The sequence below is a fragment of the Apteryx rowi genome, unplaced genomic scaffold, assembly GCF_003343035.1.
Source record: "Apteryx rowi isolate R43461 unplaced genomic scaffold, aptRow1 scaffold_685, whole genome shotgun sequence".
Taxonomy (NCBI): domain Eukaryota; kingdom Metazoa; phylum Chordata; class Aves; order Apterygiformes; family Apterygidae; genus Apteryx; species Apteryx rowi.
In genome coordinates this window covers 44,044-64,649 of record NW_020450966.1, presented here as the reverse complement: position 1 = coordinate 64,649, position 20,606 = coordinate 44,044, and the positions used below count along the sequence as shown (strand labels likewise).

At 40.9% G+C, this 20,606-nt stretch overlaps 2 protein-coding genes across 17 annotated transcripts in view; both read left to right on the top strand.

Moving 5' to 3' along the window:
* The window catches only part of LOC112975726 (glutathione S-transferase-like), a 20,156-nt gene extending 8,794 nt beyond the window's left edge, over positions 1–11,362 (top strand). For 7 of the 11 annotated variants that reach the window (XM_026086192.1, XM_026086189.1, XM_026086188.1 and 4 more), the window contains 4 exons: positions 101–242; positions 2,095–2,226; positions 2,703–2,834; positions 5,432–5,518. In XM_026086192.1, the coding sequence (XP_025941977.1) occupies positions 101–242; positions 2,095–2,226; positions 2,703–2,828 (400 nt within the window). In that variant the 3' untranslated portion in view covers positions 2,829–2,834; positions 5,432–5,518. Of the gene's footprint in view, positions 1–100; positions 243–2,094; positions 2,227–2,681; positions 2,835–5,431; positions 5,519–10,838; positions 10,925–11,290 lie in introns of those variants that run through there. The other 4 variants (XM_026086195.1, XM_026086196.1, XM_026086197.1 and 1 more) reach the window with 4 other exon arrangements.
* LOC112975724 (glutathione S-transferase alpha-4-like) lies at positions 5,639–20,606 on the top strand. Of its 6 annotated transcripts, none has more exons than XM_026086175.1 (7): positions 5,639–5,752; positions 11,291–11,397; positions 12,084–12,135; positions 16,237–16,369; positions 16,735–16,876; positions 17,940–18,071; positions 20,328–20,606. In XM_026086175.1, exons 1-7 carry the CDS (start codon positions 5,734–5,736, stop codon positions 20,451–20,453), a joined length of 711 nt encoding a protein of 236 aa, XP_025941960.1. In that variant the 5' UTR covers positions 5,639–5,733; the 3' UTR covers positions 20,454–20,606. The 6 variants fall into 6 exon arrangements, with proteins under 6 accessions (XP_025941960.1, XP_025941963.1, XP_025941964.1 ...); XM_026086178.1 differs by lacking the exon at positions 5,639–5,752 and adding an exon at positions 8,489–8,568; XM_026086179.1 differs by lacking the exon at positions 5,639–5,752 and adding an exon at positions 8,584–8,663.

The window sequence follows — 20,606 nt, the reverse complement described above, 5'->3', positions numbered from 1 at the left end:
AAATACCCTATAAAACAACATTCAGTTTCTTACAAGCCCATAGATTTTTTTTTTGAGTTAGAATAGAATGCTTAAAATAACACTTCACTGCTTCCTTCAGGATAGACATGTATGTGGAAGGAGTAAGAGATCTGATGGACTTGATCAGAGTTCATCATAAGTTATCACCCCAGGAGCAGCAAAAGAACCTTGCTTTGATTGGTGAGAAAGCTGCAACCAGATACTTCCCAGTTTATGAAAAGGTAAGAGTCACTAGTGAGACTGCTGAAAGGTAAGCTCATATACAAGAAATGCACCTGGCTTGATGGGCTACTAGTTGGGCTTTCAAATGAATCATCACTTCCCAATTTCCTTGGGCTCTGCTCTTACCAAAGTGTCCACAGGAAGCACCTTAGAGACAAGAAATGCACGGATGTAAAGGTCCAGGCAGGAATTAACATGAAATTTATATAAACCTACAGTAAGGGTTTAACAGGAGGATTCATAGATCTTTCTTTACCTTGTACAATTACACTATTTCTGATTTATAAACTTGGCTATCATGACCAAACTATGTTTGGGTGTAAGGTAATAAAAAAACCACTATCCTGATACACATTCCTGTATTTGCTTTGCACCAGCCTTGGGAGAAGCAGTAAAAACACAGTCACATCATCACTTTTCTAACATGAGTGTATTTATTGTGCGTTTACCTGTTGCAAATGTTTTACTTTGTTTATAAAGACCATACACAGTATTGCCTGGTTTACAAGTACCTCAAAGCCTCCTTTCAATATTTCTGCTGTGGCAAGGGCAGTTCAGTTGTTTGTATGTGTACATCCAATTTAACCTCCCATTGTGCAGCCTGATGAAAAGAGGCTTATATGTAAGTAAGAAGTTGCCTTTGTGAAGCAAGTACTGAACTCTATAGTGTTGCTAACTAGTTGGGCAAGATGAGCCAGATTCCATTATCARACTCTTACTGAAAACCTCTCTTTGAGAACATGGGAACAGGAGCAGGTGGTGGAGGTTTGTATCTGACCCACTGCACATATGACTAACTACCTACCTTTCCCCCTCTTTTAATGTATCTTATACCATACATACAGTTTCTCTCTTCTATGTATTATTTTAATTTTTATGGAAATGTGGTAACTTTCTTATATGTGTAAATTATAAAATTGTCCAGGGATGCAGAAATACAGCTGAAACGTAGGTTTAGGTGAAGAATATCTCTATCAACTCTGTACTGGGACAAAACTGAGAAGAATCTTTGGCTTTTTAATTTCTAGAGACCTTTTTCCCCTTGAATCAAGCTACTTACAATCTTTCATGTCTGTCTGTACTGAAGAGTGGATCACCTTCTGTTACACTAAATGCCTCAAAAGGTGAATTCTTTAATGGTCAGAAACCGATAACCTGTGTACAGTCTGCCTCCCCTCAGTCACTAAATGAACAAACAGAAGAAATGGATTCAGAATGTCCATTTTTCTGTTTCAAAACACAAGAATAAGTCTTCCTTCCAGCTGATAGTCTTACTGGGCAGGGAGCTATTATCAGTAACCCGTATTTAAATTGCCTACCGTTAAGTGCCTCATTTTGATAACTGCTATATTGTCATGATTCAAGAAACTGAGCACTGAATCAAACCTGCGAAGACCCTGAATTTCTTTACAATCAACAGAGAGGAGTAGAAATGACTCCTAAATTACATTACTCTCTTGTGACTTGTCATTAGCAGTATAAAAAGCTAGGGAGTTTCCAGATGCAGACAGTTTATAGCATCAGGATGAAATATCTTCCAAAATATCTTGATATTACTGTTATAATTTGTCAGTAACATTTCCCTTGTTATATGTCTGATCAAAGGTCAGTGAAGTGTGCTCATTCCTACAAATTTCCTTTTGGAAACCTTTAATCCTGCTTTGAGTACATTCACTAGGTACAGTGCCTTAAGACAAAGGAGAAGGATTTCACCTGTATTCTCCATTGCTCAAATATTCAGATTTTTTCTATTTGTATGAAACACATACCTTACAAGGTGTTTTTTATAGCCTTTTAGCTGAGATTAGAAGATGCTGTTTTATGTATGCAAACTTATCTCATTTTCTGTAGATTTTAAAAGACCACAAAGATGACTTTCTTGTTGGAAACCAGCTCACCTGGGCAGATGTCCAACTGATTGAAGCCATCTTAACAGTAGAAGAGAAAGTGCCCACAATTCTCTCAGAGTTCCTTTTGTTGCAGGTAATTAAATTAAAAAGTAATACAGTCGTATTCATTACCAGTAAGTTTGTGGAAAAGAAATTAAATGCTTGGCAGTTTCTTGCCCTCTTGTAGAATACAGAAGTAATCAAGTGCGGGTCAGGGAATACAGTCAACAAAGTGAAATACAATGAATGGAATATGGGAAAACACAGATCTGAGAAATGCACTTGTGAAGCAAATTACAGTACAATTAATTTAAAAACAATAAGATAAATCATTTTTATGCATGTGGTCCCAGTAAGAGAGAGGGAGAGAAGCTTTTATCTTCCCTGTCTCATAACAGACGTGGAAGAATACATTCGATGGAATTAAAAGTGGCAAAATGCAAGCTAAACTCTTTCACACTAGGACTGTGGAAATCATTGTTAGAGGATGTTATTGAGGCCAGGAACTTAAAAGCATGAAAATGATTGTATTGTTTTGTTCTATTGCAGTTGTATTGTTTTGTATTTTAGGCTTTTAAAGCAAGAGTAAGCAGCATTGCCACAATTAAGAAGTTCCTCCAGCCTGGCAGCCAAAGAAAGCCTCCAACAGATGAAAAAGCTGTAGCGTTCACAAACAGAATTTTCAACAGGAGATAAAGCCAGGTTCCATCTGTTGTGATTTTTTTCAACTCTTTTTCCTAGTTGAACTTTTCTTTTTATATATATATATATATATATATAATATATATATATATATATATAAAAATCCTTTTGGATTTTACAGTCTTGCAAATAAAATAGGCATAAATCAATCTCATTCAGAAAACCTCAGTACAGTGCAAGCCAAGTTGTTTCATAAACTGTTATATATACAGGCAGGGAAGGTAAATGAAGATTTAGAGCTTTATTCATAAATATAATTAGAAACCATAAGTCATACAAAGTATTTTGAGCATGCTACAAAATATAAAGAGTATCTTAAAAATGAGGTATTTCTAGATTGTATAAATAATGTTACATTACCCTTGTTTTGTTGAATCTTTTTATACTGACAGATCTGTGTAAGAGGATTTAAGGGAAGGATAGAATATTTGCCTGTGAAGAGAAACTGATATTAAAATCTGTGTTAAGGAAACTGGGTCTTATGAAAATTCTGATGATCTCCAGGGAAATGCTAACTTCAGGGAGAACAGAACTGTTTTATAAGACAAGAAATGGACTTACAGTCAGAAAAAAAACTATTTCTCCTTATATGGAAGCATAGATAGATCTGGTTTTATAAAAACAGTGACAAAAAAAGTCTCATAGGATTTTATTTTTAAACATATGTTTATTTCAAATATTTTCAAGTGATCAGTTTTACTCTTTTATTGCAAACTGCCCCCTACCAAACTACTGTTGGTCAAAATCAGATTAAAATAGTTCTGTTCTGTCTTCTGAAAGTTCTGTTTTCCTTCCTTACATCCCCTTTTGAAAATATAATAAACTAACTTCAGATTTAAAGAATCTTCATCAGCCTTAGTTGTAGCAGTGCTCATAAACTTAGAAGGTTCCATAGCACACACCACAAACCAAATAGAGGAAACATATACTCATACAAGTTACTATCAAAATACAGAAAGTCATTATAATACATGAGTTATTTGAGATAAATTTTTCATAATATGGATGAAAACTATTTTTCAGTTGACCTTGAAGACTTGATCTTGCATAACTCGTGTTTATGTAAATCATCCATTTGACCATGCTGCGCTGTTTAGTTCAATAAAGGCTAAAGGATCTAAATAATAAGGTTCTATATACTGGCAAGTGCCTTATACTTGTTTTAAAGTATTGCATATTGGGGGCTAGATCTCTGTGTAGATTATGCTCCTCTTGGGCATGTCCATGCATATATTTAGGTTTGTCTTTGACATCATTCTGAATTAGTTTGAGTCATGTAAGACATACTTCCCTGCCTGTGGGCTAGCTTGTAGCCCACACAGAAGCTGTCATCATTGTTTCTCGTGTCCTGAGCACATCACTAAAACACATTCGAGATTCTGTCTCCAGCCCCTCTAGGAATAAGTCTGTGGACTGTTTGGCAATGTCTATCCTAGTAAGTAAAATTGGCCTGGTATTGTTCTCTGCCTCGGCAGCCAATTGGTATGGTGAAGCTCTGTGCATCCAAACTTACTCCCCAAGACATGGGGAGTCTGAATTACTTATTGGGAATGATCCCTTCCCCACACCACCTAGGACACAGTTGGTTGGCACAGGCCAAAACTGTTAGGAATGCCACTAAAATTTTACCTGCATGGAGAGTCACGTGCCAGTGCTGGGATCTGTGCACTGGCTTTTTTTGGATTGCTAGCATAAATTTTTCTCTGGCTCTCCATTTAAGCTCCTCTCTACTTGGAGGCAGCACAATGGGTGTAAATCAGGATTAAGATTACTGTTTTCAGACTGCTGGTGTCTGGATAAGTGCCAAACAGCTTGCAGAGATATGCAGGAGGGTGAATAGAGGCTTGGTTAAATTTGCGCTCAGGAGTTCAGGAGAGCTTCCAGGACAGAACTAGAGCAATCACTGGAGATTTACAGTATGAAAAGACAACAAGCCTGGGCTTGAGTGACGCAAATTCATTCTAACTACTCATGTGGACTCTAACCTTTTATCACAGTGCTGTTGCACTTTAGTTTAAAAGCTTGATAAGAAGCATGGGGAGAATCTTTCTACCCTGGTTTAATTTTGTAAGGGCATTTACTTATATAGCCTGTCCCCACCTCTGAGATGACACCACTGGTAGCTGGGAGGAGGTATGGAGCACCCAAGCCAGCTGCTTGGTGGTTGTGAGCATCACAGGCAGATAAATTTTGAGATGTCTTTGGTCTTCTACAAGATACAGTGAAGAGAATGGTGTCTGCAGAGCACAGTGGGAACCTGCTAGAATTCTACCTCCTGATTCTTGTCAAAAGGGCCAGTAAATGGTATATGCATTATTTAAATCTGCCTGTGCCCAACCCAAGGTCACTGAAGTGGTACCTGGGCTCCATGCCAGCTTCCTGAATGCTCAAGGGTGTGGTTTTTCAAATGTTTTATAAAAGAAACTTTTTTTTTCTACTCTAGAGGTTTATAGAACGGCTAGTAAAGTTATAGATAAAAGTAACCTCAGGGATACAGTGCATTTAGTTGTCAAGTAGTCTTATAAATTACATTATGAAATGCTGTGCTGGAAACAAAATAAATACAAAACAAAGGAAAAAATCTTCCTGGCAAACAGGAATGTGTGGAAGGGGAACAACAGTTCAAGTTGGATGTGACCATGTTCAGCAGATCCAAAGAGCATCAGAACAGTTTGCCTGACAACTCATCCCTGAGCCTCGAATCAGAGACCTCTTCTCCCCTGCCTTTGCCATCAGGCCTGCTTGCTGCCCTCAACAGCAATTTAGACTGCAGGAAGGACAAGGAGGATAACAGTTACTTGTATGTTGTCTGTGGTCACTGTTCCTGAACCAATCCTCACACTCAAGCATATGCTGATGTCAGAAACCTCAAAAGCAGGAATAAATTCATCTTGATTGAATGCTGCCATCATGGACAGGTATGAACAAATACTCCCTTCTCATTCAGCCCTCCCTACTTGTATAAGCCACACTCCAACTGTAGCTACATCTACATTAATGTTTTAGGCATGCTTGGGACTATTCCCTGGCACTGCAGCCAACTAGCATGGAGTGGCATGCATCCACACTATGTTCTTACCTTCCAAAATAGGGTGCCATACCCAAGCTGCCTTTTGGGAACAGTTCTGGGCCTGTGCTGAGTTTCTGACCCATGCTTGGGAACTTTCTGGAAGGTGCTAACTGAATTTGACATAGAAAGAATGCAGAAGCATATATTTAATGTGTTGCCAGCAGGTCGAGGGAGGTGATTCTCCCCCTCTACTCAGCCCTGGTGAGGCCACATCTGGAGTACTGCGTCCAGTTCTGGGCTCCCCAGTACAAGAGGGATGTGGCACTACTGGAGCAAGTCCAGCGAAGGGCCACAAAGATGATTAGGGGACTGGAGCATCTCTCTTATGAGGAAAGGCTGAGAGAGCTTGGCCTGTTTAGCTTGGAGAAGAGAAGGCTGAGAGGAGATCTTATCAATGTGTACAAGTATCTGAAGGGAGGGTGTCGAGAGGATGGGGCCAGACTCTTTTCAGTGGTGCCGAGCGACAGGACGCGAGGCAATGGGCACAAACTGAAACACAGACACTTCCATCTTAACATGAGGAAAAACTTTTTCACTGTGAGGGTGACAGAGCACTGGAACAGGTTGCCCCGAGAGGTGGTGGAGTCTCCTTCTCTGGAGAACACACCTGGATGCAATCCTGTGCAATGTGCTCTAGGTGACCCTGCTTGAGCGGGGGGGTTGGACTAGATGATCTCCAGAGGTCCCTTCCAACCTCAGTGATTCTGTGATTCTGTAATGCTCTGTTTTCAGGTTCATCGTTCAGTGCATAGAGAGATTTTGGCATAGACAAAGCCTAAAAAACTATCATACTGTTGTTTTTTGCGAAGACCAATTACAAATTTCCAAGAAGCCTCTAGTAAAMCTGCACCCTCTGGAAGGGACTGCCAGCAATTGCCAAGCCCTGCAAACCATTACAAAACCACAGCTGGGGGGCGAGGGACCAAACAGCAAAACATCACACCAGCAATCACTACAGAAAAGCATCTGTAGTCCAGAAAGCCCTACACAATTTCAGATAGAGAGCACATAAACTTAAGCCCTTGCGAAGCAGCACTGCTTTACTGCCAGCTTTCAAATGGGTTGTTCTGTGCAGTAGTGCATGGAGGACTTTGGGAACACACCATGTCAGTGAACAGTAGCCATGTGTGTACCACAGAAAGCCTAAATACTTTTTTTTATTATTATTTTAACTACAGAAAAAATAGATCTCCTTCAAGGTGAGACTATCTGTCAAAACGCCTCAGCTTGTCCTCACTGCCACCAAATTGAGGGAAAGCTAAAGCCAAAATACATGTTTGTGAACTGGCTCCTCCTCGCTTTGCAGTAGCATACCTAGGAAACCATGAAGTGCTTGCTGCTGCTAACCATTATATATTTTTACACACGTAAATATGCACACACACACACACACACACACACACACACATATATATTTGTATGCATATATTTTATATATGTATCTATGCTTAGATGTGGCGGCTCTGTGCTGCCTGAAAGAACTCTGGTGGGACAGCAGTTGAGAGCGCTCTGTGAAAGTGCTCTCTTAATCAGTTGAGGGCATTGCCTGCTTTGAGAACAAGGAAATGTTTGCAGGCAGAAAAGTCAGCCTCAGGTGTGCTAAGTTTCCCCCCCCCAAAGGTGAGATCTGACTTGTTCGTGTTGCTGACTTTCTAATAAGATCCATCTCTCTTCCAGGGAAGTTCAACAGGCATTAATGGGACTGTTTGCAGTTAATTCCTGGGCATGAGTCACGGAGATTTTCAGCCTCCTTCTAGTACAGATCACACCAGGAACAAAACAACTACTCCTGGATGGGCAAGGCAGCACAGGGCCACCAAGGAAGCTGGCATGCCTTCCACAGGGCTGGTCCCCTCCCAGGCTTCCCCCATCCTTTTGGAAGCAGGAGTTGGAGGCAAAGGAGAAATTGTTTGGGATTTCCTCGAGATCATTTCCTGGAGACTTTTGTCCTGAGATTCCCCATCTTGAGATGCTGTGCTAGTGTATCCATGGCTTTAGACTGATGAATACAATTTTGATAACAGTCTGGGTTCTGTGAACAGACTTTCAGATTAGCTTACTAACACCCCAAAACCTATTTCCCATCTGCAAGCCCCCTTTGTGTCTGTTTATATCCACCTTCAGTTTTGATAATTTAATCTGAAATATAGGTATCAAAGCTGAAGCAGTTACATTTCATGAAAACAGGGTAGGAAAAATCATGTGTTTTTTCTATCTCTAACTGAGCATTAGCTATGTACACCCAACTTGCAAAAGTAATACTATTAAATGAAGACACGGGTTCAATTGTGTTACTATTACCCTGAATATAACCCAGAAAAGTCTATAATTTTCTCAGTGTTTTAAAGTATCTCACCCTCGTAATTGAGTGAAAGCCCCTGTCATTCCGACAGAAGAACTTGGATAGATGTCTACTATAGAAACTACGAGAATACCAGCATGGTATAGTCAAATCAGCAAACTGAACAAGAGACAGTCTCTGTCTTGGATGACAATTTTCAGACGTGTGTCTTGAAGTTTGGTAGTGCCAGTTAATTAGCAATAGGCGATTTTCTCTCCTATTGGCTATGGATGGAAACTCCCACAGCTGTAGGAGGAGCTCCAAAGTTTAAAAAGTCAAGGGAGCCTGTCTCCATTTAGCAGCAGCTGAGTCAAAGCCAGGAGGTAAATACTAGCTTTTCAAAATTCCTTTTTCTTAAAATGTTGGAGCTACTGTTTATAGTGAAGCTACCTCCAGATATATTAGGACATCTGTTGAGGTAATGTAAATCCTSTGCTGTCTTTAGTTCGTGTGCAAGGTAGGTTAAACATGACTTGGTTGTTGCTTACTATTTGGAAGTTGTAGGAGAAAGAAAGGAGGAAGAAATAACTTTTTTTTTTAATTAGGAAGTGAATCCTGCAGTGTAGTTCAGACCTGAAAAAGGCAAGCTATAAACCACTGTTTACAGTGGGAGGGGAGGTGTGGGAAAGTAGAAGTGAGTGGGAGAGTGGAATGAAAGCCCCAAATCCTAGAGTGCTTTCTTCTGGGTCTGAGCATGACAGATGGTCCTTTTGGTATGCTGTATTCTGCTCTCCGCTCCAGGATTAAAGGGCCCTTTACACTGAATGTGGATAATGCTGTTCTTGAAAGTCCATCCTTTGTTGAATGACTCTTACGTAGCAGAGAAGCCTCTTCAAAGAAATTCAGGAAAAGCATGTCATTAAAGCTTACTAGGAAATGGGATAGAAATACAGAGTTTAAAAACACTTGTACACAGACACATTTTTTTTCTGTTCAGACTGGAAGTAATACTGATTTGTGGTTTTGCACTGGAGCTGTGATGCTGTGAGTGTGACTGCAGCCAGATAGTGTGAAATGCCCTCGTGTTTGCCACCAAGCTGCAGGCTGCCTTTGCTGATGGGCATAGGGCTCCACCAAGTCCTGAGCCAGGTTTGCCCTCCCCGGGAATCTGAAGTGGTACCAGACACACAGGCAGGGGACAACTGAACTGAGCCCGTGGGATGAGACACAGCTCCAGACTTGGGCACCTCCATACAGGTGTCCATATGGGAGCTAGATGTGTCAGGTCCCTTATAGTCCATGGAGATATTCAGTGGATCTAGAGACTGAGAAGACTACCAAAACCAAGTCTTTCTCTGTATCAGAAGCTTAGGACAAACAAAATCCACTTGTGGGTGATGGAGTTATTCTTCAGTTGAAAAAAATGTAACTGATGGCAGATTCTGATTCTCCATTTGTCATTATTCTTTTCCCATAATTTAATGCCATATAGAATTTCTTGTTCATGTAAAATGATTCCTAAAGCTTTTCAGTCCCTCAGCTTTTGTTATGTAAACAATACGTGATTTTCCAAGAGGATTACCTTTCGTATATTTGGTATTACATTATATATTTGGTATTTCCTCCAACTATGAAAGCCAAAGTCTTATTTGCTATAAGTTTCTGCATTTTACAAGTTGGGGCAATGTGTGTTGAAATGATATGGATGCAATATGTTTGAAAAATGTGATAATGTAAGAGGCAACATTCAGCTGTTGTGAACTACATAAATAAGCTCTACTCATACAGTAAAGACTATTCACATAACATATACAGAATCTAATACAGCCACTATCTTATAGGCAAAACACTGTAATTATCTACATTCTAGAACTGGTAGTAATAATTTCACTTTTAGGTATATTTAGATTATATTGTCCTTGGTTATTGTAGTAACACGACTTGCTTCTTGCCAGAATTAATGAAGGAAGAATTCTCAATCTGATTATTCTTTAAAATCAAGTTTTTGCAAAGTACATTTTATATATTCTTTGTTTTAAATACACTTAAAAAGCACAGTGACGTGAAGAAAATGCATCACTAGAGCACACTGAATCTAATTTGAATGGGAAGTGCAATGTTGATGGAATCATGACAGTGCAACAGGCTCAGCATTGCCAGCTTTGGCTTTTAGCTCTAAGAAAATTGGGATTGTTTGAAGAATATATATATTTTTTTCAGTTGGGTACTCTACTTATTGGCTTCTGAGACATTAGGATTAGGATACTTATTTAAGTTTTGTTTTTTTTTTCTCCCAGTCCTGAGTGTATGATAGTAACATCCCTTTGAAGGGGAAATGCTAGTCCCATTTTTTTAATATCAGGGCTGCACACCTGCCATTGCACGTGGCGTAGGGAGAGATGTGCTGTGATGGCAAGCTTCGGATAGCCTCCCTGCGAGCGCCTACCAATGTCCCTGGGCATGCAGGGCACCCGCAGCACTGGGGACACTTGCAGGGGCTACCTGAAACCATATGGCCAGCTTCCAGGTCTGGTTTTAAGGGAGGCCTCAAGGCTGTCCTTAAGCACACACTATAGACAGTCAATTGCCAAGCAGCTCAGCCTGTTTCAGGGAATAAAAGGGAAGATTAACAATTTGTTTGTTCCTACTTGAGGAAAGAATTGGATGACAGTTGAAGCTGCACAACGCACTCCAATATCTGCCAAGCAAAGCTAGACAAACTTCAGCCTAACAGTGAGGATGATTGCAACAAGGGTAAATGAAATAACTTCTCTGAGGCTGTAGAGGGCTTTTTGGTGACTTTGTACAACTGTCTTAAAATGCAGCAGGGTTCCACCTGTACCTCTGCACTGTCATTAGTTGTTTAAACATGGGTGTGTGTGCTTATAATCCTAAAAAAAGCTTCTTACTAGAACTAGGAAAGACTCTACAGATCTGCATATCTTTCCTTTCCCAGCACAGGCTGTGTGGTGTCACTGGTTCATCTCATGTTATCTCATGTTATCCAGCTGAAATGAGGCAAAGTGAGAATAGAGGGCTTTTCTTTCAAGATAATGATGTTTACACCAGCTTTATAGGTACTCTTTTCTGCTTAATATTTTTCAGAGAACCAGGAACTTAGAAGCATGTCTGAGAAGCCCAGGCTCATCTACTTCAATGGAAGAGGACGAATGGAGTCGGTCCGATGGCTGCTGGCGGCAGCCAGAGTGGAGGTGAGTTAACATTGAGCACGCTGCACCAGTCTGATGTTCTCACCGGACTCAGCAAAGAACAACTTAACTTTCACACAAAGGATAAATGGCTGTAAGATGTTGGCTAGATTCATCTGGACAGTAGAACCGGCCTGCATGTTTGGTACTACCCTGTTTAATGACTAATGTTTGGGATACAAACTCAGTGGAGCTTAAGAGTTTTACACAGCTATTATCAATCCCCTGCAGTAGTCATAAAGGTCAAAATGGAGAATTTTTTTTAAAGGCTCCTAAATAATCTGAGTTTGCCAGCTGTGCAGAACCACCTTAACTCATATTTAGTTTACAGTTACACTGCGTATAAGGGAAAGGATGTTGTTGACTTATGAGTTCTAGGGGTGGTGTTGAAAATAGCTGATTTGGCTTGGGCTTCCCTTGGCACTGTCTTCTTCCTGAAGATATCTGTACTCTGTTTCTACCTGCATGTAGGTTATTTGTGAATCAGTACACTGAGGTGGAAGTGGTCAGGCCCTCTGCTCCTCCTCAGCTATGATCCTCAAGGCATCTGCAGCCAAATAGTGCTGTTGAAGATCCAGCTCATTATCTTTCGCTTTGCTGGGTTGTCCTGCTTGTGGTTATGTGCAGTCATTTACAGACAAAAAAGTTTGAAATAAAGCCATGCAACACTTTTCTCTGTCATTTTCCAGTTTGAGGAAATTTTTCTGGATACGAGAGAGCAGTATGTGAAGTTAATCAAAGGTAAGAATCCAAGGCCTAAAGCCTTCCCCATCACAGGTGCTCCAGTTTAGCTAAGTTTGTGGTTAAAATTGTTTTATTTAAACCAGTGCAAACCTCCAGGTATATACACTTAACTCAGTTTGCATCTTGTAGCAGCTGTCTTCATTTGAAAATTACTGAAATCCTTGTCTTGAGCGTCCTGTTCTCTGTGGTGCCAAATAACTCCTATAAGCTAGGAGCCATAGCTTTCGTGACTATGTTTATAGGAGTAAATTAAACAGGGCCAGGGAACACTCCTGTTCAGTGAAGCTTCGTTATCTGTGCGGTTGAATGGTTAGCATGGTCCCTGGCACACCTTGGTTCCAGGGCAAATAGCACTCTCCCAAACAATTCCTAGGCATGATTTGGGAGTTGGCCCAGGCAGGGCCCATTTCTAAGATGTCACTTAGATGTGGCCACCATGCTCTGTAGGCAGAGAGTGTAGACTAGAGTGAACGAGGCCAGCATGTACCAGTAACCTGACGCACTGTTGAGTTCACTAGTGCACATACCCCGTTGTCATCAGTGCGACTAAAGGATCCTAAGCCTCACAGAGATAAGTCTCTGAATTAATGATCTGTGTCCTAATAACACCAAAATTCCCAGGAAAGTCTGTTTTCTATTGTGCCAGGTGCTGTCTGAATACACCAGTGACAGTCCTTTTCTTTATGTTGCAAACACTTAAGGGAACACTTAATAAGCTAGCGCTGTATACACAAGTAACAGAAAAGTGGACACATATAAAAAAGAATTGTCAGTGATTTAGTTATTAATATAGTATAAGTTTTTAATTGCAATTAGAGACAAGAAGACAGCAGCTAAAGGAAAGAAGGGTAGGAGGAATAGTCAGCTGCTCACTTCCCGAGTCATGGCAGAGGTGTATTTGAAGGAAGATAAGGTAGTACTTGCTCAGATGTTATAAGGGAGCTTTTACTACATGGAATTATCAGCTGAGATGACTGGGGGGGTGCTAAAGTCCAGGAATTTTCAGCAAGTTTCAGGCAGGGATTGACATGACAATGAGGTATGAGGCTAGCTAAGCAGGATGAGCCTGAGCTATGAAGCTTCTCCCAGACAAAAAGATAGAGGGAGCCAGCAGAGAGACCTGTGGAAAGTCTGACATGGTCAAAGCAGCAAGTCACAAAGGCTTCATCTCAACCAAGGGGATGAGACCAGTTCCCAGTGGCTGCGTACCCCCAGCCATTGCCCTTAATTTTTGTCTAGAGGAAACCCAGTTGTGAACCCATCCCCAGCCTCCCTAGAAGGAGATGACCCTCTTGCCTGGGTGAGGAAGGAGAAGGCTGCAGGAGCACTGCTGAGGACACTGGCCCCTCGCTTGACCTGCAGCCCAAGGCACTGAACAGAACCTGCTCAGGTGGCCAGCAAGAAAGCAGGCTGGGCTTGACAAGGCATACGTGGACACTTGGAGGAGGACTTGGCTGTGTTTTGGCTGCCTGGTCAGAGAGGCAAAGCTGTGTTTAAGGAAATTCTAAAAGTGAATTTTAAATTAACAAAAATTTAAGAAATAATATGTAGTATCAATAAGATCAGAATTCAAGTTGCAGGTCAAGTTGACTAGAAATCTGATGTCATGGGATGTTACATGCAGTTTAAAGACATCAGATATAGCCATGCACATGATAGTTCAAGTTTTGAAAACTCACAGCTGAATTTGTTTCTTGGAGCTAATTAATCCAGAGTGGTGCAATCCCACATACTGTATCTAAACCAGATATGTATCCATATCCAGAGAGGAGAATAATACAGTGATGGAAAGGATAAGAGAGTTTTAAAAAGAAGATCAAAGTCTCTTTTTTTTTGTATATATATACAGAGAGAAAGAGAAAGAGCAGTTTTTAATCCAATGGCTTTCAAAAGGACAAATTTGTTAGTCATCATGACAAAGTGAACTGTGGAACATTGCTAGCTATGTGGAGCAGGACTGAACATGAATAACCCCATATTACCTTTCTCTCTCTCTGTCTTTTTTTTTTTTTAATCCCTCTTGCCTATATGCCTGTGATTAGGATGGCCTATGTTCAGACACCACTGCATCATTAGAATAGTCCCAGGCATGATTTTGGCCCATGCCAGCTAATGATCTTCTAAGCAATTCTCCAGCACTGTCCAGGATTAAGCCTGGGCCAGGAACAGTTCCCARCTGGCAGTTTGCAGATGACCAGCTGGTCTGGAGGTCGAAAGAGTTTCATAGCATCAGCATGGCCAGACCTGCACCCCTCAGCCTGAGAACCAAGCGGCCAGGCTCAATCTGTGCATCCACAGGTTGCCCATGTGTGACAGGTGGTATGGCTGGTGGCTCTCACCCAGCGTTTGTGTGCTCTGGGAGGCAGCACATGTGACAGCCATGTGTTGCTAGCGGAGATATCTTTTGTGTCAGAATGAATGAAATTTTTTTCTGAACCAAAGATAATGATTTGTAGCATGGAGAAATTAGCAGATACAAATCTGCTGGTCTACCTTTGTTATATGGAGCCCGCTTGGTTTTGTGAATGATTCTCATAGCAAAGCCAGGAGGAACAGTTGTTAAGTACTACCAGTCATAAGAGAAATTGCTCTTTTCTGTAGATGAGAAACAAACCATGTTTTCTGTTTGCTGCATCACATTCTTTTGTCAAGAGCTAGGAAGTCAAATTTTATTTTTCATTTAGTGCATCTTTCTGTTGAAAAATATCTGGTCCCTGCATAGCTGCTATTCTTCCTATTCCATAATGTTTCTGATAGACAGGGATCTTTTTACCAAATGATAATTTTTCCTCAATCATCTGCAGAGATACATTCCTGGAAAGACACGAGGACATATGACCTTTCTATGAATGTTTACCAGAAACAAACACAGGTTACTAATTGCCACAGAGTGGATTAATCTTTGAATTTAAGCTGTAAATTAATAATACCGAATGACTGAAGGGCCTTTATTAATTCTAGGTTAGCAAAGTATTTTAATAGCTCCGTGGAGAAGAGAGCAGGAAAAAGTGCCTGTTAAAACGAACTGTTATACCTAGAAAAAGGATGCAGTGAATGGATTACAACTGAGCAATTAAATTATTAACTTTGAGCAATGCAAAGTGGCAGCTGCCTATTTGGATTTGGAGTTTTGTCGTGACTCTAACAGGGCAGGATTTTTCCTTGGATGCCCTTAATGTGTAAATGGAGGTGAGAATATCTCCAAGGGTAGCGAACTAGCCCAGCAGAAAACCGGTCCAGAAAAGACTCACTTTGCTATGCTGAATCTGTATGCCAGCATAGCTCACCAAGCTGCCTCACTGAAGGATCAGACAAATGTTCCTGCCAGCACAAGGGGAAAATGGACTGTAAGGGCACGGGCAGGTCGGGACTGTGGGAGCATATCTAAATAGGCTTCAGCTGTTGTGGAGTAACACTGAGGAGAGGCCTGTAATGGAAAGCTATGGAGTAACTCACACGCCTACCCCTGCGGTGACTGTGTGAAGCTTTAACAACACTAGCTATCATGCTCCACTGCCTCTAGGGCTGTAGCTGCATGAAGAAGCAAGCAGTGCTGCTTCAAGTGGCCTGACCTCTTCCTTTATCCCAATAGCTCAGTCTTGCTCTGGTACTACCCCTTTTAGTATTTCCGCACATGTGTTTATGTGCCTGCCAGGGAAATGATCTGCATTCCAAGTAATTAGAATTTTTGTTTTCTGGTTCAGTTTTAACCCAGATCCTTACTCACATCTGATCCACTGGGTTCAAAACTACTGTTTAATCCTCTTCTGCCAGCACTAGATAGGATCTAGAAGCCCAGTGAACAGCCAGCGTGGGGGCAGTGCCTGTTCCTGTCAGCCAGTGGAGGTCTGGCATGGGGCAGGCTTGCAAAGTAAGGGGCCCATCTGCACTGCGATGACCTAGCTACAAAAGTGTGATGCAGACTAGTCAATACTGGATCTTTCCCACAATGCTAGTTAACTGCATAGAGTTTAAGAGGTAGGGCACAACATCAGCGATCTCCCACCCTGCAAAAAGAAAGGCGCTCATTCACTTACTCTCCTGTAAAGCTAGAAGTCTGGGAGGGACTAATTAGCACCCTTCAACTTTCCATCCTAGATGGATCCCTGATGTTTCAGCAAGTGCCACTGGTGGAGATTGACGGGATGAAGATGGTGCAGACCAGAGCCATCCTCAGCTACATAGCCGGGAAATACAATCTCTACGGGAAGGACTTGAAGGAGAGAGCCTTGTACTGTAACATCTCCTTTCACTTAATAACCAGTCTATTATTTGACATCTGTATTATGTAAAATATACATACAACAAAATCAATCCTGTAAATTCAGCAAAATGAGTGAGAAAGTCTAGCATAATAAAGAGCAAGCTCCCTCGCCTTTGCTTAGGTTTTAACCACTGCTTCTGAAATGTTGTTAAACAGAAAACGGCCTTTAGTCCTTTTTAAAAATATTTAGCTTTAGTTTATATTTAGTTCTGGCTGTGCAAATCAGTACTGTGGTGGCGGTATACAGGTCCTATACAGTTGCTCTAGTCAATCGTTGGAAAACAGATAAAATAACTCACGTGTTCTTTCCTCTTGTCTTCTCCCACCAATAGCATTGACATGTATGTGGAGGGAATAACAGATCTGATGCACATGATTCTGATGTTTCCTTTCTCTCCACCTGAGGCAAAGGAGAAAAATCTGGCCTTAATTACGGAGAGGGCAACACACAGGTATTTCCCAGTCTTTGAAAAGGTAAGTGCAAGTGAGGATGTGCCTATAACGTGTTCTTACAATTATCAAAGAGTTTCCCCATAATAAGGACATGTTGGTAGTGCAGGTTAGTTCCAAGTCCTCAGCTTTCTCAGCTCTCTCAAAGAAGGGGAAATACTGCAGGATGTTTTCTCTGTTTGCTGGCTTGTGTTGTCAGGTCTGTGGTACTTGAACATCTACAAAGCAAACAAAGTGATACATTCTCAGCTTATACTACAGGTCTTTTCACGGAGGTAAAAGCAGGCATATCTGATATTTTCTTTTCCTTGAGAGAAAGTTTCCACACTTATACTTGTTCAGAGCACATTTTTCTGTGATACTTAATTTTAGTTTGGACATTTTCATTAGAAGAATGCAAAAATCCCTTGAGAATAAAACAGAAATAAAATCTGATTTTGTAACTGCTTTAGTAAAACAACAGTTCTGTGTGTCCTGCTTTCAAAAATAACAAACCAAACCCATATGATTCAGACAGTTACAATTCTTAGCTGGCAACATTTCTCACTTTTGTAACATTCATCTAGTTTTGATGGGAAGCTATAAGAAAGGCTGAACATCTTAGAAATTCTTATAAATACAATAAAATAATTCCCAAATGCAGGGATCCTGTTTGGTTAGCTATCATAATTTTGCATTTCTAAGTTTGCTTTCTGGTTCAGTATTGAACATAACTTTAAATGACATACATAAATGACAATTTTATAAATTCTTTGAGTTACTCTTTAATTTCTCCATTATACCTAGTTCTAATTCTATGATCATTAATATATTGTCTACTTAAGCAGGCATTTTTGTCCCTGTTCCCAGTGCCTACCATTATTTATCATTACCAAGTAACTAAAGTTTGTAGTCTGTTTACAACAGGAGTTCAGACTTTTTTCCAACAGTTCTGAAGAGGTTTAGGCTGACAGTCTTCCAACTAAAAACTCCTCTCTGAAATTTCAGACATAATTTCTGTCCTGCTCTAAAGCTGTGCTGTGAGGCTTAGTTGCCAGTCATCGAATGTCATCCTCATCTGTAACCCACTTTGCCTTATATTCTACAGGCTTTGAAACAGCATGGCCAAGACTTTCTTGTTGGCAACCAAGTCAGTTGGGCAGATATTCAGCTGATGGAAGTCATTTTAGCAGTGGAGGAGAAAACCCCTGCTGTGCTATCGGCGTTTCCCCAGTTGCAGGTAATTCTGTCATTGAACATCTATGAACAGTACAAAGACCTCAAGGATTTCATGTGAGAGAAATCCTGAAGTGATCGTCATCTCTCCAGGCCATGTAAATCAAGAGTATGGGCTCTTTTGGGAACTATCATTATCCAGATGTTTGTTCAACATCAAACACAACCAACTGGATTCAGTTGGTTTTGTGTAAGACACTGTGCTCCTAATGCTGCTCAGGCATATCCATCCCACTTTGAGTGGTATATACCTCCTCAGTAGGAATAAATTAATGTTCATCCCAAGGGAATCACTGATCTAAGCTGCCCTGTTCTCATTTTCCTACCTCCTGTCAGTGGATGCTGTCTAATACTAAATAACAAATTAAGTGTGTGATATAGGTCAAAGTGTTAGAATTAGGTACAGCGTGCCATTTTCTCCACTGCCTGGTATTACAATTTTGGGATCCCATTAACCTCACTTCACTTCTGACTTAAGTAGTGTGACTAGAGAATCAAGTCCTAGCATTTACCCACAGTTTTCTTTTGATGATCAATTCTTAATACAATTGAGGACGAGATCTTTGCCTTTGTACCATGTTCAAAGTCTGACACTAAGCAGAGATGAGGCATTTCTGCTGTGAGATTTGGCCAAGAATCAGAAGTGCTCCAGATATGCAGCAGGCTGTGGAGCACTGCATGGGTTGGCCTGGGGCATGACCTGCAGGAGTCACAAGGAGTCGAGAGCCAAAGTGGACCCAAATATTTTGTGATGAAAAGAAGCAGATAGTGTTCACTAATTCTCCTTTGTGCCTGTGATCATGGTAATAAAGCAGCCCAAGCAATGCAAATTTGGTTTGAGGGTGGGAGACTTGAGGTCATGCTTCTTTGTGCTTACAAACTGTTGAGTGGTGTGCTCAGAGACTTTGGCTTTAATGCCATTAACAAAAGAAACAATTCAGCACTAGATTATAGCAGAGCTAGGTTTTCTACTTGGAACTGGTGAGGAAATGGTAAGGTTTCATTTTGTTTGTTTGTTTTTAATCTCAACACTAACAGTTTAAGCCTGAATTTAGTGTGACAAAATGAGGTACTTCAGCCACAAAGCAGGCAGCGATTCCTGGCAGACTGTAATCCATTTACAGTTTTGCAGTCTCAGAGAATTCTAGTCTCTAGCTCCCATCTCCGGTGTTAAACACCAGGCATGGCCATCCTTCTGCTGAAGCCATGTCTTGATTTAGGGAGGGTTTCCTTTACTACCAGTAGAGAAACAGTTTCTGAAATTGGTGCTTACTTATTTCACAATTTTTGCTTTTCTTGCTCCTTCTTGTATTTCCCCCTTATCCTTCCAGTGCCTGTAAGGAAGAGGAAATTATGCTCATACATTTACCACCAAGAACTGGCTGTCACTTTAGGAAGCTCATCTGCTTAGTCCCATTGTTAGGGGAGGTCCTGATGTATATAAGATTGCTTAGCTAGCCATGGGGTCTTTAGCTGCCTGCAATCTGCATCAGTGTGTCCTCTCAGACTGTCCATATAATGAAAGGTCTCAGGAAGCTTGACTCAGTTGCCTTAACATAAGCATCTCTTGCCACTTGAGTTGACCAAGTTTGCTCTAGCCCTGGTCCTGGCCCCCAGCCACTGCTCCAGGAGGGAACAGGTCTCCCAGAAGCCCTGTGTTATATCTGCCAACCCCATGTAGATCACTGGCTACCCTAATGTATAACAAATAGCACTAGAAGCCTCTACTGGACAACAAAGTTGAACCTAGGATGCCTCCAGCTGTTTCACCCTCACCCATGCAATCCTGGAAGTGCTGGGACAGTGCAACAACAGTGGGCATGCTAAATGTAAACAGAGCTCAGATACATAGAGTAGTAAAAATGGAAATGATGTTGTTAAAATATCTTGTGGTTTGCCTACAACATAGCTGACACTGTTAGAACCAGCAATAGAAAAAGAACATGAACTTGGTTAGTGTACATGTAGCTTTGAAGTATAATCCCTCCTGCTCCCAGATATTGAATTCTTGCCTTCATTTTTTTTCAGGTAACAAGAGATTTAGATACTGTTCTCCAATACTGCTTTCACTGATATAAGCAGACTTTCTGCAGTAGCTGGGTCCTTCTCCCGATGAACAGCAGGACAGTGCACAGATAGCACAAAATATCAGTGCTGGGATCTCTTCTCTCAGCCAGGGGAAGTCATTGTTCTGCGCAAACAGCTGTGCTTATTACTGGAGTAGTTGGAACTTATCCTTTACTCTGCTTCTATTTTTCAGGCTTTTAAAACAAGAATGAGCAATATGCCTGCAATTAAGAAATTCCTGCAGCCTGGCAGCCCAAGGAAACCTCCGCCAGATGACCATTATGTATCAACTGTGCTGAAAGTCTTGGCAGAAGAATGAAGTCCACATTAACCTCAGTAAAGCCTGAAATACTAAAAAAAAAAGCCCTAGAGGAAGTAGGCAGCTCAGTAAATTAGTACTGTTAACAGTTAAAAACAATTGTAAAAAAAAAATTATAAAGTGAAATAAAATATTCTGATTACTCTGACAATG